Source organism: Salvelinus namaycush, chromosome 26 (assembly GCF_016432855.1).
Source record: "Salvelinus namaycush isolate Seneca chromosome 26, SaNama_1.0, whole genome shotgun sequence".
NCBI lineage: Eukaryota > Metazoa > Chordata > Actinopteri > Salmoniformes > Salmonidae > Salvelinus > Salvelinus namaycush.
Window position 1 is genome coordinate 43,263,924 of NC_052332.1, and position 26,412 is coordinate 43,290,335.

A 26,412-nucleotide genomic window follows, 5' to 3' on the forward strand; every position below is an offset into this window, starting at 1 on the left:
AGTGTTATAGACACGATAGTAACAGTGTTGTGTTATAGACATGATAGTAACAGTGTTATAGACATGATAGTAACAGTGTTATAGACATGATAGTAACAGTGTAGTAGACAGGATAGTAACAGTGTTATAGACAGGATAGTAACAGTGTTATAGACATGATAGTAACAGTGTTATAGACAGGATAGTAACAGTGTAGTAGACATGATAGTAACAGTGTAGTAGACAGGATAGTAACAGTGTTATAGACATGATAGTAACAGTGTTATAGACATGATAGTAACAGTGTAGTAGACATGATAGTAACAGTGTAGTAGACAGGATAGTAACAGTGTTATAGACATGATAGTAACAGTGTTATAGACATGATAGTAACAGTGTTATAGACATGATAGTAACAGTGTTATAGACAGGATAGTAACAGTGTTATAGACAGGATAGTAACAGTGTTATAGACATGATAGTAACAGTGTTATAGACATGATAGTAACAGTGTAGTAGACATGATAGTAACAGTGTTATAGACAGGATAGTAACAGTGTTATAGACAGGATAGTAACAGTGTTATAGACAGGATAGTAACAGTGTTATAGACAGGATAGTAACAGTGTTATAGACAGGATAGTAACAGTGTTATAGACAGGATAGTAACAGTGTTATAGACAGGATAGTAACAGTGTTATAGACAGGATAGTAACAGTGTTATAGACATGATAGTAACAGTGTTATAGACAGGATAGTAACAGTGTAGTAGACAGGATAGTAACAGTGTTATAGACAGGATAGTAACAGTGTTATAGACATGATAGTAACAGTGTAGTAGACATGATAGTAACAGTGTTATAGACATGATAGTAACAGTGTAGTAGACATGATAGTAACAGTGTTATAGACAGGATAGTAACAGTGTTATAGACAGGATAGTAACAGTGTTATAGACAGGATAGTAACAGTGTTATAGACATGATAGTAACAGTGTTATAGACATGATAGTAACAGTGTTATAGACAGGATAGTAACAGTGTAGTAGACAGGATAGTAACAGTGTTATAGACAGGATAGTAACAGTGTTATAGACATGATAGTAACAGTGTAGTAGACAGGATAGTAACAGTGTTATAGACATGATAGTAACAGTGTAGTAGACATGATAGTACCAGTGTTATATACATGATAGTAACAGTGTTATAGACAGGTTAGTAACAGTGTTATAGACATGATAGTAACAGTGTTATAGACATGATAGTAACAGTGTTATAGACAGGATAGTAACAGTGTAATAGACAGGATAGTAACAGTGTTATAGACATGATAGTAACAGTGTTATAGACATGATAGTAACAGTGTTATAGACAGGATAGTAACAGTGTTATAGACATGATAGTAACAGTGTTATAGACAGGATAGTAACAGTGTTATAGACATGATAGTAACAGTGTTATAGACATGATAGTAACAGTGTTATAGACATGATAGTAACAGTGTTATAGACAGGATAGTAACAGTGTTTTAGACATGATAGTAACAGTGTTATAGACAGGATAGTAACAGTGTTATAGACAGGATAGTAACAGTGTTATAGACAGGATAGTAACAGTGTTATAGACAGGATAGTAACAGTGTTATAGACAGGATAGTAACAGTGTAGTAGACAGGATAGTAACAGTGTTGTGTTATAGACATGATAGTAACAGTGTTATAGACAGGATAGTAACAGTGTTATAGACAGGATAGTAACAGTGTAGTAGACAGGATAGTAACAGTGTTGTGTTATAGACATGATAGTAACAGTGTAGTAGACATGATAGTAACAGTGTTATAGACATGATAGTAACAGTGTTATAGACAGGATAGTAACAGTGTTATAGACAGGATAGTAACAGTGTTATATACATGATAGTAACAGTGTTATAGACAGGATAGTAACAGTGTTATAGACATGATAGTAACAGTGTTATAGACAGGATAGTAACAGTGTTATAGACAGGATAGTAACAGTGTAGTAGACATGATAGTAACAGTGTAGTAGACATGATAGTAACAGTGTTATAGACATGATAGTAACAGTGTTATAGACAGGATAGTAACAGTGTAGTAGACAGGATAGTAACAGTGTAGTAGACATGATAGTAACAGTGTAGTAGACAGGATAGTAACAGTGTTATAGACAGGATAGTAACAGTGTTATAGACATGATAGTAACAGTGTTATAGACATGATAGTAACAGTGTTATAGACATGATAGTAACAGTGTTATAGACATGATAGTAACAGTGTTATAGACAGGATAGTAACAGTGTTTTAGACATGATAGTAACAGTGTTATAGACAAGATAGTAACAGTGTTATAGACAGGATAGTAACAGTGTTATAGACAGGATAGTAACAGTGTTATAGACAGGATAGTAACAGTGTTATAGACAGGATAGTAACAGTGTAGTAGACATGATAGTAACAGTGTTGTGTTATAGACATGATAGTAACAGTGTTATAGACAGGATAGTAACAGTGTTATAGACATGATAGTAACAGTGTAGTAGACATGATAGTAACAGTGTTGTGTTATATACATGATAGTACCAGTGTTATAGACATGATAGTAACAGTGTTATAGACAGGATAGTAACAGTGTTATAGACAGGATAGTAACAGTGTTATAGACATGATAGTAGTGTTATAGACATGATAGTAACAGTGTTATAGACAGGATAGTAACAGTGTTATAGACAGGATAGTAACAGTGTTGTAGACATGATAGTAACAGTGTTATAGACATGATAGTAACAGTGTTATAGACAGGATAGTAACAGCGTTATAGACAGGATAGTAACAGTGTTATATACATGATAGTAACAGTGTTATAGACAGGATAGTAACAGTGTTATAGACATGATAGTAACAGTGTTATAGACAGGATAGTAACAGTGTTATAGACAGGATAGTAACAGTGTAGTAGACATGATAGTAACAGTGTAGTAGACATGATAGTAACAGTGTTATAGACATGATAGTAACAGTGTAATAGACAGGATAGTAACAGTGTAGTAGACAGGATAGTAACAGTGTAGTAGACATGATAGTAACAGTGTAGTAGACATGATAGTAACAGTGTTATAGACAGGATAGTAACAGTGTAGTAGACAGGATAGTAACAGTGTAGTAGACATGATAGTAACAGTGTAGTAGACAGGATAGTAACAGTGTTATAGACAGGATAGTAACAGTGTTATAGACATGATAGTAACAGTGTTATAGACATGAGAGTAACAGTGTAATAGACAGGATAGTAACAGTGTAGTAGACAGGATAGTAACAGTGTTATAGACAGGATAGTAACAGTGTTATAGACAGGATAGTAACAGTGTTATAGACAGGATAGTAACAGTGTAATAGACAGGATAGTAACAGTGTAGTAGACAGGATAGTAACAGTGTTATAGACAGGATAGTAACAGTGTTATAGACAGGATAGTAACAGTGTAGTGTTATAGACATGATAGTAACAGTGTTGTGTTATAGACATGATAGTAACAGTGTTATAGACAGGATAGTAACAGTGTTATAGACAGGATAGTAACAGTGTTATAGACATGATAGTAACAGTGTTATAGACATGATAGTAACAGTGTTATAGACATGATAGTAACAGTGTTATAGACAGGATAGTAACAGTGTTATAGACATGATAGTAACAGTGTTACAGACAGGATAGTACCAGTGTTATAGACAGGATAGTAACAGTGTTATAGACATGATAGTAACAGTGTTATAGACAGGATAGTAACAGTGTTATAGACAGGATAGTAACAGTGTTATAGACATGATAGTAAAGGTGTTATAGACAGGATAGTAACAGTGTTATAGACAGGATAGTAACAGTGTTATAGACAGGATAGTAACAGTGTTATAGACAGGATAGTAACAGTGTTATAGACAGGATAGTAACAGTGTTATAGACATGATAGTAACAGTGTTATAGACATGATAGTAGTGTTATAGACAGGATAGTAACAGTGTTATAGACAGGATAGTAACAGTGTTATAGACATGATAGTAACAGTGTTATATACAGGATAGTAACAGTGTTATAGACATGATAGTAACAGTGTTATAGACAGGATAGTAACAGTGTTATAGACAGGATAGTAACAGTGTTATAGACATGATAGTAACAGTGTTATAGACAGGATAGTAACAGTGTTATAGACAAGATAGTAACAGTGTTATAGACATGATAGTACCAGTGTTATAGACATGATAGTAACAGTGTTATAGACAGGATAGTACCAGTGTTATAGACATGATAGTAACAGTGTTGTAGACATGATAGTAACAGTGTTGTGTTATAGACATGATAGTACCAGTGTTATAGACATGATAGTAACAGTGTTATAGACATGATAGTAACAGTGTTATAGACATGATAGTAACAGTGTTATAGACAGGATAGTAACAGTGTTATGTAGTGGATGCTGAATGTGTTATTGATACATTGATCATTGATGCTCTACTGATGATTGATGAAACCACCCGGCTCGAAGGACCATTAACTATACTGGCATTTCACAAACAAACAAACACACAAACATACACCCACCCTCTCCCCCCAAACACATACCCTCCCCCTCTCTGTACCTCCTCCATCAAGGGCCATGACGGTGAGGACTATATCCTTGTTGCTAGGGTTTTCACGGTCTAGTTTCTGTGCGGTGGTGATGAGGCCTTTAGCGTCGATGCTGAACTTACTCTTCCCCAAGTCGTTGATGAACGTGAAGGTCACCTGACCAAACAGACCTGAGTCCTCATCCGTAGCGCGCACCTGGAGGGAGAGTCACGATTTATTGATTGATTAGTCGGTTGATTGGCTGGTTGGTTTATTGATTGATTAGTATTGACACAATCAACACTAGATTATAATTCTGTTCTTTCATTTGAATTCTTTACTCAGACAAGACCAGCAGTTAACACTATATATACTAACACTATATATATATATATACTAACACTATATATATCCATACAGTTTTATAAAGAAATCATGGCAGATATGAAATCCTGTCAGATATGAAATCCTGTCAGATATGAAATCATGGCAGATATGAAATCATGGCAGATATGAAATCATGGCAGATATGAAATCATGGCAGATATGAAATCATGACAGATATGAAATCATAGCAGATATGAAATCATGACAGATATGAAATCATGGCAGATTGGAAATCATGGGAGATATTTGAATTCTAAAGTAAGCATACAGGTTACCTCTCACCTGTAGAAGTTAGTGTCAGTGTTACCTCTCACCTGTAGAAGTTAGTGTCAGTGTTACCTCTCACCTGTAGAAGTTAGTGTCAGTGTTAGCTCTCACCTGTATGACTCTGGATCCAGCAGGTGTGTTCTCTCTGGTCTCCGCCAGGTAGAACCTCTGGCTGAATACTGGGCTGTAGAGGTTCGCTCCCAGCACATACACATTGACCTGGGAACATCATATTCATCATTATCATATACCTGTATCATAGTTCTCTACACAGGCTTGCCCCCAACACACTCACCAGATAACAATATAAAACAATAATATACAATTATTACTCTATTATATTATTATTATTAATATGAATATGAATATTACCATATTATTATTATTATTACTAATATTATTATTAAATTATTATTATTAATTATTAAAGTATTCATATTATTATTATAATTAATATTATTATTATCACATTATTATTATTATTATACATATTATTATTATCAGCCTATTATTATTTTGACTCTATTATTATTAGTAGTATTACTCTATTATTAGTAGTAGTATTACTCTATTATTATTAGTAGTATTACTCTATTATTATTAGTAGTATTACTCTATTATTAGTAGTAGTATTACTCTATTATTATTAGTAGTATTACTCTATTATTATTATTAGTATTACTCTATTATTATTACTCTGTTATTATAATTAATATTATTATTAGTAGTATTACTCTATTATTATTATTAGTATTACTCTATTATTATTACTCTGTTATTATAATTAATAATAGTATTAGTAGTATTACTCTATTATTATTACTCTGTTATTATAATTAATATTATTATTAGTATTGCTCTATTATTATTACTCGGTTATTATAATTAATAGTATTATTAGTATTTCTCTATTATTATTACTCTGTTATTATAATTAATATTATTATTAGTAGTATTACTCTATTATTATTACTCTGTTATTATAATTAATATTATTATTAGTATTGCTCTATTATTATTATTTTATTTGCTATTATTATCGCTATGTTAGTATTATTATTCTATTAGTTGTATTACTCTATTATAATTACTCTATTAGAAAAATAACAAAGAAATAAAATAACTCTAAATCTTCAAACCTCAGCGGTGTTGGTGAAGACCCCGTCGGACACAGACACGTTGAGCCTCAAGGAAGCCCTCATCCCCTGTCTTCTCTGATTGGACAGAGATATCAACCCCGTCTCTGTGTCCATCATAAACACCGTCCGCTCGTCACCGGACAGGATATTGTACCTGGATGGATAACGTCATAACACAGAAGCAAAATACTGTCAATGTAATATAGAGATTAGCCCTGTACCAGGTTGTCGAGACCATCACAGAAGCAATCTGGGTAACACTTTACACCCACAGTCATAACATGTTATGTCATATGATCACATTATGTCATGACATATATTTAGGCCTGTTGTGACATACTGTATATTGTGTTATTCTATGGCTGGTTATGATACCTACATAAGAGTGTCACAACCCACAAAACCTACCACACAAGGTAAAACATTCCATTCCACCATAGCCTTCTTGTTTATGTTATATAAACATTTCTCAAATTGACCATATTAAATTCTCATTGTAATGGCGTACACATTGATGTCAGACATGCACCTACCCCAGTGCTCTGTTGCTGATGACTGGGATGAATGCAGAAGCAGAGTTCAGGAGCAGGACCAGACTATGTGACTGATGACTGATATAAGGACAAGTACGTGATAGGCCTCTCTGGTTTATATGATGGTCATAATTCTTCATGACAGTGTCATACAGTGTATTTTCTACAAGTTATTTAAAATATGATGAAAAAAAACATGACTAAAGAATTCATTACAACAACAACAACAACGACTAAATTTGAGTTTTGACACTCTTATGTAGGTGTCATAACCAGCCATAAAAGAACACAATATATTTCAAAACAGGTGAGTTATTATGATATGGTTACGACCGTGTCGTAACGTGTTATGATGCTGGGTGTCAAGTAAAAGTGTTACTGCATTTTTAGTCATCCTAATAGTAGAAATGTTTGGGGCAGTAGAGCAGAGGCCTGCCAGAACAATGTACATCCCGATGAACTAGAGACCTGCCAAAAATCCACAAGATCAAACTGAAGGGTCCTCAAGAATTCAGCACCGGGCCTCCCGGGTGGCGCAGTGGTCTAGGGCACTGCATCGCAGTGCTAACTGCGCCACCAGAGTCTCTGGGTTCGCGCCCAGGCTCTGTCGCAGCCGGCCGCGCCCGGGAGGTCCGTGGGGCGACGCACAATTGGCATAGCGTCGTCCGGGTTAGGGAGGGTTTGGCCGGTAGGGATATCCTTGTCTCATCGCGCTCCAGCAACTCCTGTGGCGGGCCGGGCGCAGTGCGCGCCAACCAAGGGGGCCAGGTACACGGTGTTTCCTCCGACACATTGGTGCGGCTGGCTTCCGGGTTGGAGGCGCGCTGTGTTAAGAAGCAGTGCGGCTGGTTGGGTTGTGCTTCGGAGGACGCATGGCTTTCGACCTTCGTCTCTCCCGAGCCCGTACGGGAGTTGTAGCGATGAGACAAGATAGTAATTACTAGCGATTGGATACCACGAAAAATTGGGGAGAAAATGGGATAAAAAATTTAAAAAAAAGAAGAAAAAAAAAAGAAAAGAATTCAGCACCAGTCAGGAGCAACGACCAACCTTAACTTCTCTAGGGTAGGGGGCAGCATTTTCACGTTTGGATGAAAAGCATACCCAAATTCAACTGCCAGTTACTCATCGCCAGGAGATAAGGTATGCATATTATTTTTTTTATAGTAGATTTGGATAGAAAACATTCTGAAGTTTCTAAAACTGTTTGAATCATGTCTGTGGGTATAACATAACTTATTTAGCAGGCGAAACCCCGAGGACAAACCATTCAGATTCAGGAGTAATGACCTTAACAGAGCTATTGAGCATCCTGAGAAAGAAGCTCTTGACTCTGCGTAGGGCTGAAAGACGGTGGAAAGAAAGAGCCAAGAAGCGAACTGGCTTCATAGCCAAAATCCCTTTGGCTTCACAAAGGCAGCTGCTAGAGTAGAAGCACAGTGGGAACTTGGCTTGTTCCAAAGAGGAGATCGGCCAGCACATCCACAACACGTACGGTGACCCCGACAAGGAACAGGAGTTGGGTCAGTGTAACATATTGATAGCACCAGTCACAAGAGTTCGACAACAGGGAGCCACTCCTGAAAGAAATACAGGACGTTGTGAAGAAGGTCTAGCTCAGTTCCTGGACCAATCGAAGTCTCGTACAAGGTCTACAAGTACTGCCCTTCTGTTAGTCAAGCGGCTCTGGAAGATCCTGAAGGTCATCTGGAGGAGAGGAAAGGTTGCACAACAGTGGAGATTCGCCAAAAGAGTTTGGATCTCAAAGGAAGAAGAGTCCAAGAGAATCGGCCAATTCAGGATCACATTGCTAAATGATGAAGGGAAGATTTTCTTCAGCATTGTAGCGAGGTGGCTTGTAGATTTACTCTCTAAGAATGGCTACATCGACACATCGGTGCAAAAGGGAGGCCATCCCAAAAGTACTTGAACTGGAGAGCTGGCTGAGAGCGGTTGACCAGTCAGGACTGTCTGGCAAGTTTGGCAAGTTCAAGGCGTGGCATCCTCCCGACGATAGTCTACTCATCTACGACGTCCCGGTCTCCACTGTCGAGGACTTGGAGAGGAAGGTCAACAGCTATCTCTGAAGGTGGCTGGGATTGCCTAGGAGACTGAGCAGCATCACCCTCTATGGAAACAGCAACAAACAGCCGCTGAAGTCCCTGGAAGATCAAGGTGACTCGGGCCAGGGAAGTGATACATTACAGGGAGTGGAGAGACCCAGAGGTGGACCAAGGGTGGATAGGGGTCAATACAGGGAGTGTAGAGACCCAGAGGTGGACCAAGGGTGGATAGTGGTCAATACAGGGAGTGGAGCGACCCAGAGGTAGACCAAGGGAGGATAGTGGTCAATACAGAGAGTGGAGCAACCCAGAGGTGGACCAAGGGAGGTTAATAGTGGTCAATACAGGGAGTGGAGCGACCCAGAGGTGGACCAAGGGAGGATAGTGGTCAATACAGGGAGTGTAGCGACCCAGAGGTAGACCAAGGGAGGATAGTGGTCAATACAGAGAGTGGAGCAACCCAGATGTGGACCAAGGGAGGTTAATAGTGGTCAATACAGGGAGTGGAGCGACCCAGAGGTGGACCAAGGGAGGATAGTGATACATTACAGGGAGTGGAGCGACCCAGAGGTGGCCCAAGGGAGGATAGTGGTCAATACAGAGAGTGGAGCGACCCAGAGGTGGCCCAATGGAGGATAGTGGTCAATACAGGGAGTGGAGAGACCAAAAGGTAGACCAAGGGAGGATTGTGGTCAATACAGGGAGTGGAGCAACCCAGAGGTAGACCAAGGGAGGATAGTGGTCAATACAGGGAGGAAGTAGAGAACAGAGGAAGACGTGCTGCAGGCTGAGTTTCGGCTGCACCACAGTGTTCTGGTGGGAGACTAAGGGAAGAGCCAGTCTGGGAACCTTCTCAATCCCCGGCACGACACTCCCAAGGGGAAGGATAGATGCAGGTTGGTTCAGGAGGAGGTGATAACAGCTGTGGAAGAGGAGAGGTCCAACAGAGCAGTGGGAATGAGACAACAAGTGAGCCTAGATGAGGTGAGAGCAGGCGGTGGACAGGAAAGTCTTGTGGACTGACCTCTGGCAGGCAGAACCACACTGCATTAAGTTCCTGATCCAGGCGGTGTATGATGTCCTACCCAGCTCACCAAACCTGTTCTGCTGGGGCAAAGAGGAAACTCCTGCATGCTCGCTATGCTCCAAGACAGGGACACTGGAGCACCTTTTAGGTTGTTGTCCTAAAGCTCTGGCAGGGGGCTGTTATCACTGGCGCCATGACACGGTTCTCAGGAACACCGCAGAAGCTATACTGCACAGCAATCGGCAATAAGAAATAAGCAATCTGCACTGGAATCAGAAGCAATCTGCACTGGAATCAGAAGCAATCTGCACTGGAATCAGAAGCAATCTGCACTGGAATCAGAAGCAATCTGAAGCAATCTGCACTGGAATCAGAAGCAGTCTGAAGCAATCTGCACTGGAATCAGAAGCAATCTGAAGCAATCTGCACTGGAATCAGAAGCAATCTGAAGCAATCTGCACTGGAATCAGAAGCAGTCTGAAGCAATCTGCACTGGAATCAGAAGCAATCTGAAGCAATCTGCACAGGAATCAGAAGCAATCTGAAGCAATCTGCACTGGAATCAGAAGCAATCTGAAGCAATCTGCACTGGAATCAGAAGCAATCTGAAGCAATCTGCACTGGAATCAGAAGCAATCTGAAGCAATCTGCACAGGAATCAGAAGCAATCTGAAGCAATCTGCACTGGAATCAGAAGCAATCTGAAGCAATCTGCACTGGAATCAGAAGCAATCTGAAGCAATCTGCACTGGAATCAGAAGCAATCTGAAGCAATCTGCACTGGAATCAGAAGCAATCTGCACTGGAATCAGAAGCAATCTGCACTGGAATCAGAAGCAATCTGCACTGGAATCAGAAGCAATCTGAAGCAATCTGCACTGGAATCAGAAGCAATCTGAAGCAATCTGCACTGGAATCAGAAGCAATCTGAAGCAATCTGCACTGGAATCAGAAGCAGTCTGAAGCAATCTGCACTGGAATCAGAAGCAGTCTGAAGCAATCTGCACTGGAATCAGAAGCAATCTGAAGCAATCTGCACTGGAATCAGAAGCAGTCTGAAGCAATCTGCACTGGAATCAGAAGCAATCTGCACTGGAATCAGAAGCAATCTGCACTGGAATCAGAAGCAATCTGCACTGGAATCAGAAGCAATCTGAAGCAATCTGCACTGGAATCAGAAGCAATCTGAAGCAATCTGCACTGGAATCAGAAGCAATCTGAAGCAATCTGCACTGGAATCAGAAGCAATCTGAAGCAATCTGCACTGGAATCAGAAGCAATCTGCACTGGAATCAGAAGCAATCTGCACTGGAATCAGAAGCAATCTGAAGCAATCTGCACTGGAATCAGAAGCAATCTGAAGCAATCTGCACTGGAATCAGAAGCAATCTGAAGCAATCTGCACTGGAATCAGAAGCAATCTGAAGCAATCTGCACTGGAATCAGAAGCAATCTGAAGCAATCTGCACTGGAATCAGAAGCAATCTGAAGCAATCTGCACAGGAATCACTTCCGTTCGAGCTGGAGAGCAGCCAGGCTTAAAATCTAACCCACCAGCAGGGATCCTAGTTACTGCTCAGGACTAGCAGCTGACAGCAGACCTGGAGAAACAGCTTCCCGCAGAATATTGTCAGCACTTTGTGACATCGGCTGATGTAAAAAAAGGGCTTTATAAATACATGTGATTGATATTGTCAAGACAACCCTGAGACCAGACATCACCTTGGTCTCAGAGTCCACAAAGACCATCATTATTCTGGAGCTGACAGTGCCTTGGGAAGATTGTCTGGAGGAGGCATATGAGACAATGACGGCAAATACGAGGGACTGCTCATTGACTGCCGGAAGCAGGGTTGGAAGGTGCATGCCTATCGAGGTAGGCTGCAGAGGTTTTTTCTGGGCAATCCTTCTACAGAGCCGACAGCACACTCGGCATCAATGGAGCGAAGAGGAGGAGAGCCAGCAGCAACACCATGGAGGCAGCTGAAAAAGCATCAAGATGGCTCTGTATCAAGAGAGGAGATCCATGGGGAGCAGCATAATGCCACCTGGACACAAGTTGGTGTCTGATCAACCTCGGCTGGGTCACCTGGGCGAGGGTGTCTGATGTTGTAAGACCCAAAACACCCTATGACCCCAGGTTACATCACTGATGATGTGTCCAGGAGCATCAAGAGATGTGTTCATTCAATTACCTAGAGACATCATGATAACGTTACCTAGCAACATATATCTAGGAAAATTGTATACCTGTCTTAACCCCAATTTACGCTTTCAGCATCCACATCATCCTCACATACTACACAGACCAGGAGGACACAGACCAGGAGGACACAGACCAGGAGAACACAGACCAGGAGAACACAGACCAGGAGAACACAGACCAGGAGAACACAGACCAGGAGGACACAGACCAGGAGAACACAGACCAGGAGAACACAGACCAGGAGGACACAGACCAGGAGGACACAGACCAGGAGAACACAGACCAGGAGGACACAGACCAGGAGGACACAGACCAGGAGGACACAGACCAGGAGGACACAGACCAGGAGAACACAGACCAGGAGAACACAGACCAGGAGGACACAGACCAGGAGGACACAGACCAGGAGGACACAGACCAGGAGAACACAGACCAGGAGGACACAGACCAGGAGAACACAGACCAGGAGAACACAGACCAGGAGGACACAGACCAGGAGAACACAGACCAGGAGGACACAGACCAGGAGAACACAGACCAGGAGGACACAGACCAGGAGGACACAGACCAGGAGGACACAGACCAGGAGAACACAGACCAGGAGGACACAGACCAGGAGGACACAGACCAGGAGGACACAGACCAGGAGAACACAGACCAGGAGGACACAGACCAGGAGAACACAGACCAGGAGAACACAGACCAGGAGAACACAGACTAGGAGGACACAGACCAGGAGGACACAGACCAGGAGGACACAGACCAGGAGGACACAGACCAGGAGGACACAGACCAGGAGGACACAGACCAGGAGAACACAGACCAGGAGAACACAGACCAGGAGGACACAGACCAGGAGGACACAGACCAGGAGGACACAGACCAGGAGAATACAGACCAGGAGGACACAGACCAGGAGGACACAGACCAGGAGGACACAGACCAGGAGAACACAGACCAGGAGAACACAGACCAGGAGAACACAGACCAGGAGGACACAGACCAGGAGAACACAGACCAGGAGGACACAGACCACATCAGTAGTATTAATACCCCTGGGGTCCCTCCACCCCACATTAGCAGTATTAATACTCCTGGGGGCCCCTGCACCACAGATTTGGAAAGACAAAATAACTATCAAACTACCCTGCAAACAAACATTTGTTGTTAGGACATCCCCGGAACGTCAGAAGATTGTGTCATAGTCCCCTGGACGTCCCCTGTTTGCTGGGTGGTCAACTGTATTGTAATATTTTTTGTGGCCTTATACCTGAGTCTATTTGCATCACAGCTGTCAGCATCAGAGGCCTGGACGCAGGTCACAAACTGTCCCCTGGGGGCCAGCTCGCTCAAGTACACTTCGTACAGCGATTGGCTGAAGGAAGGAGGGTTGTCGTTGGTGTCTGTAACCAAAACCATGACATTGACCTCGCTGCTGAGGGCAGGGTCGCCGCTGTCGGTTGCCCTGACGATGAAGGTGTATTGTTGCATGGTTTCGTAGTCGAGCATACGCGCGGTGAGGATCAGTCCGCTGCTGCTATCGATGTGGAAGAAGTCGGTACTGTTGTAGACGTCTGACAGGATCTGGTAACGGACCAACGAGTTACGCTCCGAGTCACTGTCCAACGCCAACACCTGGGGGAAGAGATATATGTCATTTAGTAAAGTGGTCAATGTTATTGTTATTGAGCCATGCTGACCTGGGTCAGATTTATTTATATTATTACTGTCACGCCCTGACCATAGAGAGCCTTTTTATTCTCTATTTTGGTTAGGTCAGGGTGTGACTAGAGTGGGCAATCTATGTTGTATTTCTATGTTGGCCTGGTATGGTTCCCAATCAGAGGCAGCTGTCTATCGTTGTCTCTGATTGGGGATCATACTTAGGCAGCCTTTTTTTCCCCACAATAGTGTGTGGGATCTTGATTTTGTCTAGTTGCTGTGTAGACTGCAGAACTTTACGTTCCGGTTTTGTTTTGTTTTTCGGTGTTCATTTGAATAAAAGTAAGATGTTCGCCTACTACGCTGCACGTTGGTCTCCTCGTTCAAACGACGAGCGTAACAATGACGTTACATTCAGTGGTTTCATGTTTCAGTTGTTGTCATCGATCACCCACCAGCCCTTAGAGAGTTCCTCAATTAACTTGTCACCTTGATAAGCTTATTTCCTTGACGATGGCTCGGCGCTCTTCATGATTAGCAACTTCAACCTCCTGACGTCTGCCTTCGTTTCATTTCTTTCCACCTCTCCCTTTCCCCTCCTTGCCTCTTTCCACCTCACCCTTTCCCCTCCTTGCCTCTTTCCACCTCACCCTTTCCCCTCCTTGCCTCTTTCCACCTCACCCTTTCCCCTCCTTGCCTCTTTCCACCTCACCCTTTCCCCTCCTTGCCTCTTTCCACCTCTCCCTTTCCCCTCCTTGCCTCTTTCCACCTCTCCCTTTCCCCTCCTTGCCTCTTTCCACCTCTCCATTTCCCCTCCTTGCCTCTTTCCACCTCTCCCTTTCCCCTCCTTGCCTCTTTCCACCTCTCCCTTTCCCCTCCTTGCCTCTTTCCACCTCACCCTTTCCCAGTCCCCTCCCACTCCCAAGGCAGAATAGTAAAGATGACCTCATCAAAGACTCAATCATGGACACTCTTACTGACAGTTGTGGCTGCTTTGCGTGATGTATTGTTGTCTCTACCTTCTTGCCCTTTGTGCTGTTGTCTGTACCCAATAATGTTTGTACCATGTTTTGTGTTGCTACCATGTTGTTGTTATGTTGTGTTGCTATCATGCTGTGTTGTTGTCTTAGGTCTCACTTTATGTAGTGTTGTGTTGTCTCTCTTGTCGTGATGTGTGTTTTGTCCTATATTTCTAATTAATTAATTAATTTTTAATCCCAGCCCCCGTCCCTGCAGGAGGCCATTTGCCTTTTGTTAGGCCGTCATTGTAAATAAGAATTTGTTCTTAATTTACGTGCAGAGTTAAATAAAGGCTCAATAAATAAATAAATACTAGAGGCCGTTCTCCTACTAATCTCACTGTAACCCCCCTCCAGGTCTCTGTTCTCCTACTAATCTCACTGTAACCCCCCTCCAGGTCTCTGTTCTCCTACTAATCTCACTGTAACCCTCCTCCAGGTCTCTGTTCTCCTACTAATCTCACTGTAACCCTCCTCCAGGTCTCTGTTCTCCTACTAATCTCACTGTAACCCTCCTCCAGGTCTCTGTTCTCCTACTAATCTCACTGCAACCCCCCTCCAGGTCTCTGTTCTCCTACTAATCTCACTGTAACCCCCCTCCAGGTCTCTGTTCTCCTACTAATCTCACTGTAACCCCCCTCCAGGTCTCTGTTCTCCTACTAATCTCACTGTAACCCCCTCCAGGTCTCTGTTCTCCTACTAATCTCACTGCAACCCCCCTCCAGGTCTCTGTTCTTCTACTAATCTCACTGTAACCCCCCTCCAGGTCTCTGTTCTCCTACTAATCTCACTGTAACCCCCCTCCAGGTCTCTGTTCTCCTACTAATCTCACTGTAACCCCCCTCCAGGTCTCTGTTCTCCTACTAATCTCACTGTAACCCCCCTCCAGGTCTCTGTTCTCCTACTAATCTCACTGTAACCCTCCTCCAGGTCTCTGTTCTCCTACTAATCTCACTGTAACCCTCCTCCAGGTCTCTGTTCTCCTACTAATCTCACTGTAACCCTCCTCCAGGTCTCTGTTCTCCTACTAATCTCACTGTAACCCTCCTCCAGGTCTCTGTTCTCCTACTAATCTCACTGTAACCCCCCTCCAGGTCTCTGTTCTCCTACTAATCTCACTGTAACCCCCTCCAGGTCTCTGTTCTCCTACTAATCTCACTGTAACCACCCTCCAGGTCTCTGTTCTCCTACTAATCTCACTGTAACCCCCCTCCAGGTCTCTGTTCTCCTACTAATCTCACTGTAACCCCCTCAATGTCTCTGTTCTCCTACTAATCTCACTGTAACCCCCCTCCAGGTCTCTGTTCTCCTACTAATCTCACTGTAACCCTCCTCCAGGTCTCTGTTCTCCTAGTAATCTCACTGTAACCCCCCTCCAGGTCTCTGTTCTCCTACTAATCTCACTGTAACCCCCCTCCAGGTCTCTGTTCTCCTACTAATCTCACTGTAACCCCCCTCCAGGTCTCTGTTCTCCTACTAATCTCACTGTAACCCCCCTCCAGGTCTCTGTTCTCCTACTAATCTCACTGTAACCCCCCTCCAGGTCTCTGTTCTCCTACTAATCTCACTGTAACCCCCCTCCAGGTCTCTGTTCTCCTACTAATCTCACTGTAACCCCCCTCCAGGTCTCTGTTCTCCTACTATTCTCACTGTAACCCTCCTCCAGGTCTCTGTTCTCCTACTAATCTCACTGTAACCCTCCTCCAGGTCTCTGTTCTCCTACTAATCTCACTGTAACCCTCCTCCAGGTCTCTGTTCTCCTACTAATCTCACTGTAACCCCCCTCCAGGTCTCTGTTCTCCTACTAATCTCACTGTAACCCCCCTCCAGGTCTCTGTTCTCCTACTAATCTCACTGTAACCCCCCTCCAGGTCTCTGTTCTCCTACTAATCTCACTGTAACCCCCCTCCAGGTCTCTGTTCTCCTACTAATCTCACTGTAACCCCCCTCCAGGTCTCTGTTCTCCTACTAATCTCACTGCAACGGCCCTCCAGGTCTCTGTTCTCCTACTAATCTCACTGTAACCCCCTCCAGGTCTCTGTTCTCCTACTAATCTCACTGTAACCCCCCTCCAGGTCTCTGTTCTCCTACTAATCTCACTGTAACCCCCCTCCAGGTCTCTGTTCTCCTACTAATCTCACTGTAACCCCCCTCCAGGTCTCTGTTCTCCTACTAATCTCACTGTAACCCCCCTCCAGGACTCTGTTCTCATACTAATCTCACTGTAACCCTCCTCCAGGTCTCTGTTCTCCTACTAATCTCACTGTAACCCTCCTCCAGGTCTCTGTTCTCCTACTAATCTCACTGTAACCCTCCTCCAGGTCTCTGTTCTCCTACTAATCTCACTGTAACCCCCCTCCAGGTCTCTGTTCTCCTACTAATCTAACTGTAACCCTCCTCCAGGTCTCTGTTCTCATACTAATCTCACTGTAACCCTCCTCCAGGTCTCTGTTCTCCTACTAATCTCACTGTAACCCTCCTCCAGGTCTCTGTTCTCCTACTAATCTCACTGCAACCCTCCTCCAGGACTCTGTTCTCCTACTAATCTCACTGTAACCCCCCTCCAGGTCTCTGTTCTCCTACTAATCTCACTGTAAACCCCCTCCAGGTCTCTGTTCTCCTACTAATCTCACTGTAACCCCCCTCCAGGTCTCTGTTCTCCTACTAATCTCACTGTAACCCCCCTCCAGGTCTCTGTTCTCCTACTAATCTCACTGTAAACCCCCTCCAGGTCTCTGTTCTCCTACTAATCTCACTGTAACCCCCCTCCAGGTCTCTGTTCTCCTACTAATCTCACTGTAACCCTCCTCCAGGTCTCTGTTCTCCTACTAATCTCACTGTAACCCCCCTCCAGGTCTCTGTTCTCATACTAATCTCACTGTAACCCCCCCCCCCCCCCCTCCAGGTCTCTGTTCTCCTACTAATCCCACTGTAAACCCCCTCCAGGTCTCTGTTCTCCTACTAATCTCACTGTAACCCCCCTCCAGGTCTCTGTTCTCCTACTAATCTCACTGTAACCTCCTCCAGGTCTCTGTTCTCCTACTAATTTCACTGTAACCCTCCTCCAGGTCTCTGTTCTCCTACTAATCTCACTGCAACCCCCCTCCTCCAGGTCTCTGATCACTACTTAGTTTCCTTTTCCGTCTCTCTCCCCTCCAACCCTAGCCACTCAGCTCCTACCCAATCCTCGCTCTCTCTCTCCCACTACTCTCTCCTCTTCTATTCTATCATCTTACCCTTCTGCTAAATCCTTGTCCTGATTCTGCCTCTTCAACCCTACTCTCCTCTTCTATTCTATCATCTCTCCCTTCTGCTAAATCCTTGTCCTGATTCTGCCTCTTCAACCCTACTCTCCTCCCTTTCCACATCTTACGACTAACACTGTCTCCTTTCCTCCCGGCCAGCTCTGCCCTCCCCTCCTGCTTCGTGGCTGGGTGACTCATTGCGAGCTTACAGAACAGAGCAGCGGGCTGCTGAGCAAAAATGTATGAAAACGAAACTTCCGGAGGACCTACCATCCTTTCACTACTTCCTCTCTACCTTCTCTTCCTCTGTATCTTCTGCTAAAGCCACTTTCTCTCACTCTAAAGCTTCAAGCTTCAGCCTCTAATCCTAGATAACTGTTTTCCACCTTCTCCTCCCTCCTTAATCATCCATTCACTCAGTTTATTGAGTCCACTGGTCCCACTCACACAGAACTACCCTACGCCTTGACATCTTTCTCCCCTCTCTCTCCAGATGAAATCCTGTGACAAGTGAGGTCCGGCCGCCCCGACAACCTGCCCGCTCGACCCCATCCCCTCCTACCTTCTACAGACCATCTCTGGAGATCTTCTCCCATTCCTTACTTGCCTCATCAACTCATCCTTGACCACCGGCCGCTTCCCCTCTGACTTCAAAATGTCCCGAGTTGCTCCCATCCTCAGGAAACAAACACTCGACTCATCTGACATCAAAAACTACAGACCGGTATCCTTTCTTTCTTTTCTTTCCAAAACACTTAACTGTGCTGTCTCTGACCAACTCTTTCGCTATGTGTCTCAGAATGAACTTCTTGACCCTAACCAGTACAGGCTTCAAGACAGGTCACTCAACTGAGAGTGCTCTTCTCTGTGTCACGGAGGCTCTCAGCACTGCCAAAGCTGACTCTCTCTCCTCTGTTCTCATCCTCCTAGATCTATCCGTTGCTTTCGACACCTTGAACCATCAAATCCTCCTCTCAACCCTCTCAGGGCTGGGTGTCTCAGGCTCTATGCACTCTTGGACTGCATCCTACCTGGCAGGTCGCTCCTACCAGGTGGCAGGAGCGGTAGGAGCAGTGTCTGCATCACATACTCTCACTACTGGTGTCCCCGAGGGCTCGGTTCTAGGCCCTCTCCTCTTCTCTCTATGCACCAAGTCACTCAGCTCTGTCATATCCTCACATGGTCTCTCCTATCATTGCTATGAGGATTGATATTCAACTACTTTTCTTCTTCATCCCTTCTGACACCTAGGTAGCGGCATGAGTCTCTGCGTGCCTGGCAGATATCTCAGCATGGATGTTGGCCCACCAACTGAAGCTCAATCTCAACAAGACGAAAGCTTTTCTTCCTCCCGGAGAAGGCCTGCCCGCTCAAAAGACCTCTCCATTACGGTTGACCCCTCCCAGAGTTCAACGAGCCTTGGCGTGACCCTGGACAACACCCTGTTGTTCTCTGAAAACATCAAAGCAGTGACTCGCTCCTGCAGGTTTAGGGTCTACAACATCCTTAGAGTACGACCCTACCTCACACAGGAAGCAGCGCCGGTTCTTATCCAGGCACTTGTCATCTCTTGTCTGGACTACTGCAACTCTCTGTTGGCTGGGCGTCCTGCTTGTGCCATCAAAGATCTGCAACTTATCCAGGACGCAGAAGCCCACCTGGTGTTCAACCTTCCCAAGTTGTCTCCTCCGGACACTCCACTGGCTTCCAGTCGAAGCTCACATCCACTACAAGACCATGGTGCTTACCTACAGAGCAGCCAGAGGACCTGTCCCTCCCTACCTTCAGGCTCTGCTCAAACCCTACACCCCAACCTGACATACAGAGATAAAGCAAAGATACAACCTCTTAGTCTACATAACAAACAGGAGATGTGTGGAATGGCTCAAACGGTGAGGCCTGGTATATGAGAAAGGAGTATCCCCCAGCCAGATAGCATTTCCTGTGAAGAATGTTCTTATTGTATAGAAACCAAAGTTTAGCCCCCTAAAACACGTCTCCTCTCATCATTACCCTCCCTGGTACCTCATCATAAGATATCTTTTACTCAAATAAATACATAGATAGATAGATAAAAACCGAGTCAACCTGAAGTGCGGGTGTCCGTGTGCCTTTGTTCTGGGGGGGAGCTATGTGAAGTTGGTTACACAAACACCAACTCATTCAGACTGTACGTTTTGATCACCAAGACATCATAAATCAATTGTCAGCTCAAGCTCTATGTGGATTAGAAACCATGTCCTTGACCAGACACCCAGACTAGCTGCAGGGAGCTAGAGTGGAAACCATGTCCTTGACCAGACACCCAGACTAGCTGCAGGGAGCTAGAGTGGAAACCATGTCCTTGACCAGACACCCAGACTAGCTGCAGGGAGCTAGAGTGGAAACCATGTCCTTGACCAGACACCCAGACTAGCTGCAGGGAGCTAGAGTGGAAACCATGTCCTTGACCAGACACCCAGACTAGCTGCAGGGAGCTAGAGTGGAAACCATGTCTTTACAGACACCCAGACTAGCTGCAGGGAGCTAGAGTGGAAACCATGTCTTTGTAGAAACCCAGACTAGCTGCAGGGAGCTAGAGTGGATACCATGTCTTTACAGAAACCCAGACTAGCTGCAGGGATTAAGAGTGGAAACCATGTCTTTACAGACACCCAGACTAGCTGCAGGGAGCTAGAGTGGAAACCATGTCCTTGACCATACACCCAGACTAGCTGCAGGGAGCTAGAGTGGATACCATGTCTTTACAGACACCCAGACTAGCTGCAGGGATTAAGAGTGGAAACCATGTCTTTACAGAAACACAGACTAGCTGCAGGGAGCTAGAGTGGAAACCATATCCTTGACCAGACACCCAGACTAGCTACAGGGAGCTAGAGTGGAAACCATGTCTTTACAGAAACCCAGACTAGCTGCAGGAAGCTAGAGTGGAAACCATGTCTTTACAGACACCCAGACTAGCTGCAGGGAGCTAGAGTGGAAACCATGTCTTTACAGACACCCAGACTAGCTGCAGGGAGCTAGAGTGGATACCATGTCTTTATAGACACCCAGACTGGCTGCAGGGATTAAGAGTGGAAACCATGTCTTTACAGAAACACAGACTAGCTGCAGGGAGCTAGAGTGGATACCATGTCTTTACAGAAACACAGACTAGCTGCAGGGATTAAGAGTGGAAACCATGTCTTTACAGAAACACAGACTAGCTGCAGGGAGCTAGAGTGGAAACCATATCCTTGACCAGACACCCAGACTAGCTGCAGGGAACTAGAGTGGAAACCATGTCTTTACAGACACCCAGACTAGCTGCAGGGAGCTAGAGTGGAAACCATGTCCTTGACCAGACACCCAGACTAGCTGCAGGGAGCTAGAGTGGATACCATGTCTTTACAGAAACCCAGCATTAATAGAACAGAAATGTCTTACTATTTGTTAAGTATATAATTGTTAACTATTAATATTTAATAAATCAGGTGAATACGTCATTTTTCCCAGCGTCTGGTGGAAAGCAGTCTGAACCTGTTTTTCCTCTAGGATTTTTCCTCTTTTTTTATCCTGAAAAACTCCCAATTTCTTAATGATTACAAGCATACCCATAACATGATGCAGCCACCACTATGCGTGAAAATATGGAGCGTGGTACTCAGTAATGTATTGGATTTGCCACAAAGATAACACTTTGTATTTAGGACAATACAGTATTACTTTAGTGCTGTGTTGCAAACAGGATGCATTGTTTTCTGGACAGGCTTCCTTCTTTTCACTCTGTTATTTAGGTTAATATTATGGAATAACTACAATGTTGTTGAACCATCCTCAGTTTTCTCCTGTCAAAGTAATTTCTATTTTACTGTTTTAAAGTCCCCATTAGACTCATGGTGAAATCCCTGAGCGGTTTCCTTCCTCTCCGGCAACTGAGTTAGGAAGGACGCCTGTATGTTTGTAGTGACTGGGTGTATTGATACACCATCCAAAGTGTAATTAATAACTTGCTCAACGGGATATTCAAAATCTGCTTCTTTTTTTTTACCAAAAGGTGCCCTTTCTTTGCGAGACATTGGAGAACATTGGAGAACATTGGAGAACATTGGGGAACATTGGAGAACAATCCTGGTCTCTGTGGTTGAATCTGTGTTTGAAATTCACTGCTCGACTGAGGGACATTATAGATAATTGTATGTGTGGCGTACAGAGATGAGGTAGTCGTTCAGAAACTATGTTAAACTCTAGTATTACATAGTACATGCAACTTATTATGTGAAATGTTAAGCACATTTTTGCTCCTGAACTTGCCATAAGAAAGGGGTTGTAAACTTATTGAGTCAAGACATTTCAGCGTTTCAATTTTTTATTAATTTGTACAAAGTTCTAAAAACATAATTCCACTTTCACATTGTGAGGTATTGTGTGTAGGTCAAAGACATCTAAATTTAATCCATTTTAAAATTTTAGCTGTAAGACAACAAAATGTGGGTGTGAATACTTTCTGAAGGCACTGTATACACACACACACACACACACACACACACACACACACACACACACACACACACACACACACACACACACACACACACACACACACACACACACACACACACACACACACACACACACACACACACACACACACACACACACACACACACACACACACACTATACTAGTGAGGACCTTGACACAGGACCTACAAAGAGAGGATTTCTGAGACTTTTTGATGGAATTGAGAACAAACAGATTCTTAATTTCACCACTAGGTGGCCCCCACCAAAACATAAGGCACACCCACCCACCCCCCCACACACAGTTTTGTATTGCTATCCTAGTGAGGACCAAATCATTAATGACCATCCAATGTCCTGTGAGGCTCAGTTGCTAAATGACTCCCTACTTTAAGTCTCTCTGGATAAGAGTGTCTGCTAAATTACTCACTACTGTAAGTCTCTCTGGACAAGAGTGTCTGCTAAATGACTCCCTACTTTAAGTCTCTCTGGATAAGAGTGTCTGCTAAATGACTCACTACTGTAAGTCTCTCTGGACAAGAGTGTCTGCTAAATGACTCCCTACTTTAAGTCTCTCTGGATAAGAGTGTCTGCTAAATGACTCACTACTGTAAGTCTCTCTGGACAAGAGTGTCTGCTAAATGACTCACTACTTTAAGTCTCTCTGGATAAGAGTGTCTGCTAAATGACTCACTACTGTAAGTCTCTCTGGACAAGAGTGTCTGCTAAATTACTCACTACTGTAAGTCTCTCTGGACAAGAGTGTCTGCTAAATGACTCACTACTATAAGTCTCTCTGGATAAGAGTCTGCTAAATGACTCACTACTGTAAGTCTCTCTGGATAAAAGTTTCTACTAAAATCCAATTTTCCCTAAAACTATACCTAAGCCTAAAATATCCAAAATGTTCTTGTTTTACTATCCTTGTGAGGACTTCTGGTACCCAGACAGACAGACAGACAGACAGACAGACAGACAGACAGACAGACAGACAGACAGACAGACAGACAGACAGACAGACAGACAGACAGACAGACAGACAGACAGACAGACAGACAGACAGACACCTACCTGTAATACCGGAGTGCCGATCATGGAGTTCTCGGGCAGCGTGGTGGAATATGAGACGTTCTGGAAAAGCGGAGGGTTGTCATTAACGTCCAACACGGCGATGTCCACATCGACCTCCGACCTCGCACCAGTCTGCGTGTCCGTAGCCTTCACCGTTAATCGGTAGTATGGTGTGGTCTCGTAGTCTAACGGGTAGCTGACCCGGATCGCACCAGTATCAAAGCCCATGTCAAACTGGAATCAGATTAATAATCATGTGTTTATTGAACCAGGTAAGAATACATTTAGTTTTACAAAACCCACCTGACCAAGAAGGAGCAATGATTCATGCCATTTTGCAGACACTTTTAACCCTAACTTACAGAAGGGTGTACCCCTTCATCGGTCTGTCTTGGCCCCTTCACCTGTCCTTCTTAGCCCCTGCCTCTGTCCTTCTTAGCCCCTGCCTCTGTCCGTCTTAGCCCCTGCCTCTGTCCTTCTTAGCCCCTGCCTCGGTCCGTCTTAGCCCCTTCACCTGTCCGTCTTAGCCCCTGCCTCTGTCCGTCTTAGCCCCTGCCTCTGTCCGTCTTAGCCCCTGCCTCTGTCCGTCTTAGCCCCTGCCTCTGTCCGTCTTAGCCCCTGCCTCTGTCCTTCTTAGCCCCTGCCTCGGTCCGTCTTAGCCCCTTCACCTGTCCGTCTTAGCCCCTGCCTCTGTCCGTCTTAGCCCCTGCCTCTGTCCGTCTTAGCCCCTGCCTCTGTCCGTCTTAGCCCCTGCCTCTGTCCGTCTTAGCCCCTGCCTCTGTCTGTCTTAGCCCCTTCATCGGTCTGTCTAGGCCCCTTCATCTGTCCGTCTTATCAAGTTTGTCATTTCATGGCTTTGGGTGTATTCACGTATATAAATGGTTTGGGTTCTGTTGTCAATATTCAAGTAAGCATTGTATTGTATTGTATTGTATTGGTGTTGTATGGTATGGTATTGTATGGTATGGTATTGTATGGTATGGTATGGTATGGTATGGTATGGTATTGTATGGTATGGTATGGTATGGTATGGTATGGTATGGTATGGTATTGTATTGTATGGTATTGTATGGTATACGGATTACCAGAACGTGTACTCAGAGCATGCGCTGACCAACTGGCAAGTGTCTTCACTGACATTTTCAAGTTGTCCCTGACCGAGTCTGTAATACCAACATGTTTCAAGCAGACCACCATAGTCCCTGTGCCCAAGAACACCAAGGTAACCTGCCTAAATGACTACCGACCCGTGGCACTCACGTCTGTAGCCATGAAGTGCTTTGAAAGGCTGGTCATGGCTCACATCAACACCATCAACACCATTATCCCAGAAACCCTAGACCCACAACAATTTGCATACCGCCCCAACAGATCCACAGATGATGCAATCTCCCATTACACTCCACACTGCCCTTTCCCACCTGGACAAAAGGAACCCCTGTATATAGCCTCCACATTGACTCGGTACCTGTACCCGCTGTATATAGCCTCCACATTGACTCTGTACCGTAACACCCGGTATATAGCCTCCACATTGACTCTGTACCGGTACCCCCTGTATATAGCCTCCACATTGACTCTGTACCGGTACCCCCTGTATATAGCCTCCACATTGACTCTGTACCGTAACACCCTGTATATAGCCTCCACATTGACTCTGTACCGTAACACCCTGTATATAGCCTCCACATTGACTCTGTACCGTAACACCCTGTATATAGCCTCCACATTGACTCTGTACCGTAACACCCTGTATATAGCCTCCACATTGACTCTGTACCGTAACACCCTGTATATAGCCTCCACATTGACTCTGTACCGTAACACCCTGTATATAGCCTCCACATTGACTCTGTACCAGTACCCCCTGTATATAGCCTCCACATTGACTCTGTACCAGTACCCCCTGTATATAACCTCCACATTGACTCTGTACCAGTACCCCCTGTATATAGCCTCCACATTGACTCTGTACTGTACTCTCTGTATATAGCCTCCACATTGACTCTGTACCAGTACCCCCTGTATATAGCCTCCACATTGACTCTGTACCAGTACCCCCTGTATATAGTCTCGTTACTGTAATTTCATTGTTGCTCCTGAATTATTTCTTATTTTTCCTATTTTTCTTATTTTTTCTTATTTTAGTAAATACGTTCTAAACTCTATTATACATTGTTGGTTCAGGGCTTGTAAGTAACCATTTCACTGTAAGGTCTACACCTGTTGTATTTGGCACATGTGACACATAAAATGTGATTTGATTTATTTTATTGTACGTGTGTGCACTTGTACTACGATTTCCCCTTAATCCCTCTGAGGAGATTTTGGCCGGTCTTCACTTTTAAAAAGGCCACTTTAGGCTCAGGGGTTAAGGGTTAAGGTTAGGGGTTGGGATTAGGAGTTAGGTTTAGGAGTTAGGGGTTAGGAGTTAGGGGTTAGGGTTAGGAGTTAGGTTTAGGTTAGGAGTTAGGTTTAGGAGTTAGGTTTAGGAGTTGGGGGTTAGGATTAGGAGTTAGGATTAGGAGTTAGGATTAGGAGTTAGGATTAGGAGTTAGGAGTTAGGATTAGGAGTTAGGAGTTAGGGGTTAGGGGTTAGGAGTTAGGGGTTAGGAGTTAGGGGTTAGGGGTTAGGGTTAGGAGTTAGGTTAAGGTTAGGTTTAGGAGTTAGGTTTAGGTTTAGGAGTTAGGT

At 44.1% G+C, this 26,412-nt stretch overlaps 1 protein-coding gene across 1 annotated transcript in view; it reads right to left on the reverse strand.

Moving 5' to 3' along the window:
* The window catches only part of LOC120021179 (protocadherin Fat 3-like), a 150,975-nt gene that overhangs the window by 87,808 nt on the left and 36,755 nt on the right, over positions 1-26,412 (reverse strand). Inside the window, exons 11-15 of the mRNA XM_038964816.1 lie at positions 23,721-23,954; positions 13,492-13,856; positions 6,393-6,546; positions 5,365-5,472; positions 4,632-4,815 (exon numbers count right to left, since the gene is read on the reverse strand). Coding sequence (XP_038820744.1) covers positions 4,632-4,815; positions 5,365-5,472; positions 6,393-6,546; positions 13,492-13,856; positions 23,721-23,954 — 1,045 coding nt within the window. The remainder of the gene's footprint in view (positions 1-4,631; positions 4,816-5,364; positions 5,473-6,392; positions 6,547-13,491; positions 13,857-23,720; positions 23,955-26,412) is intronic.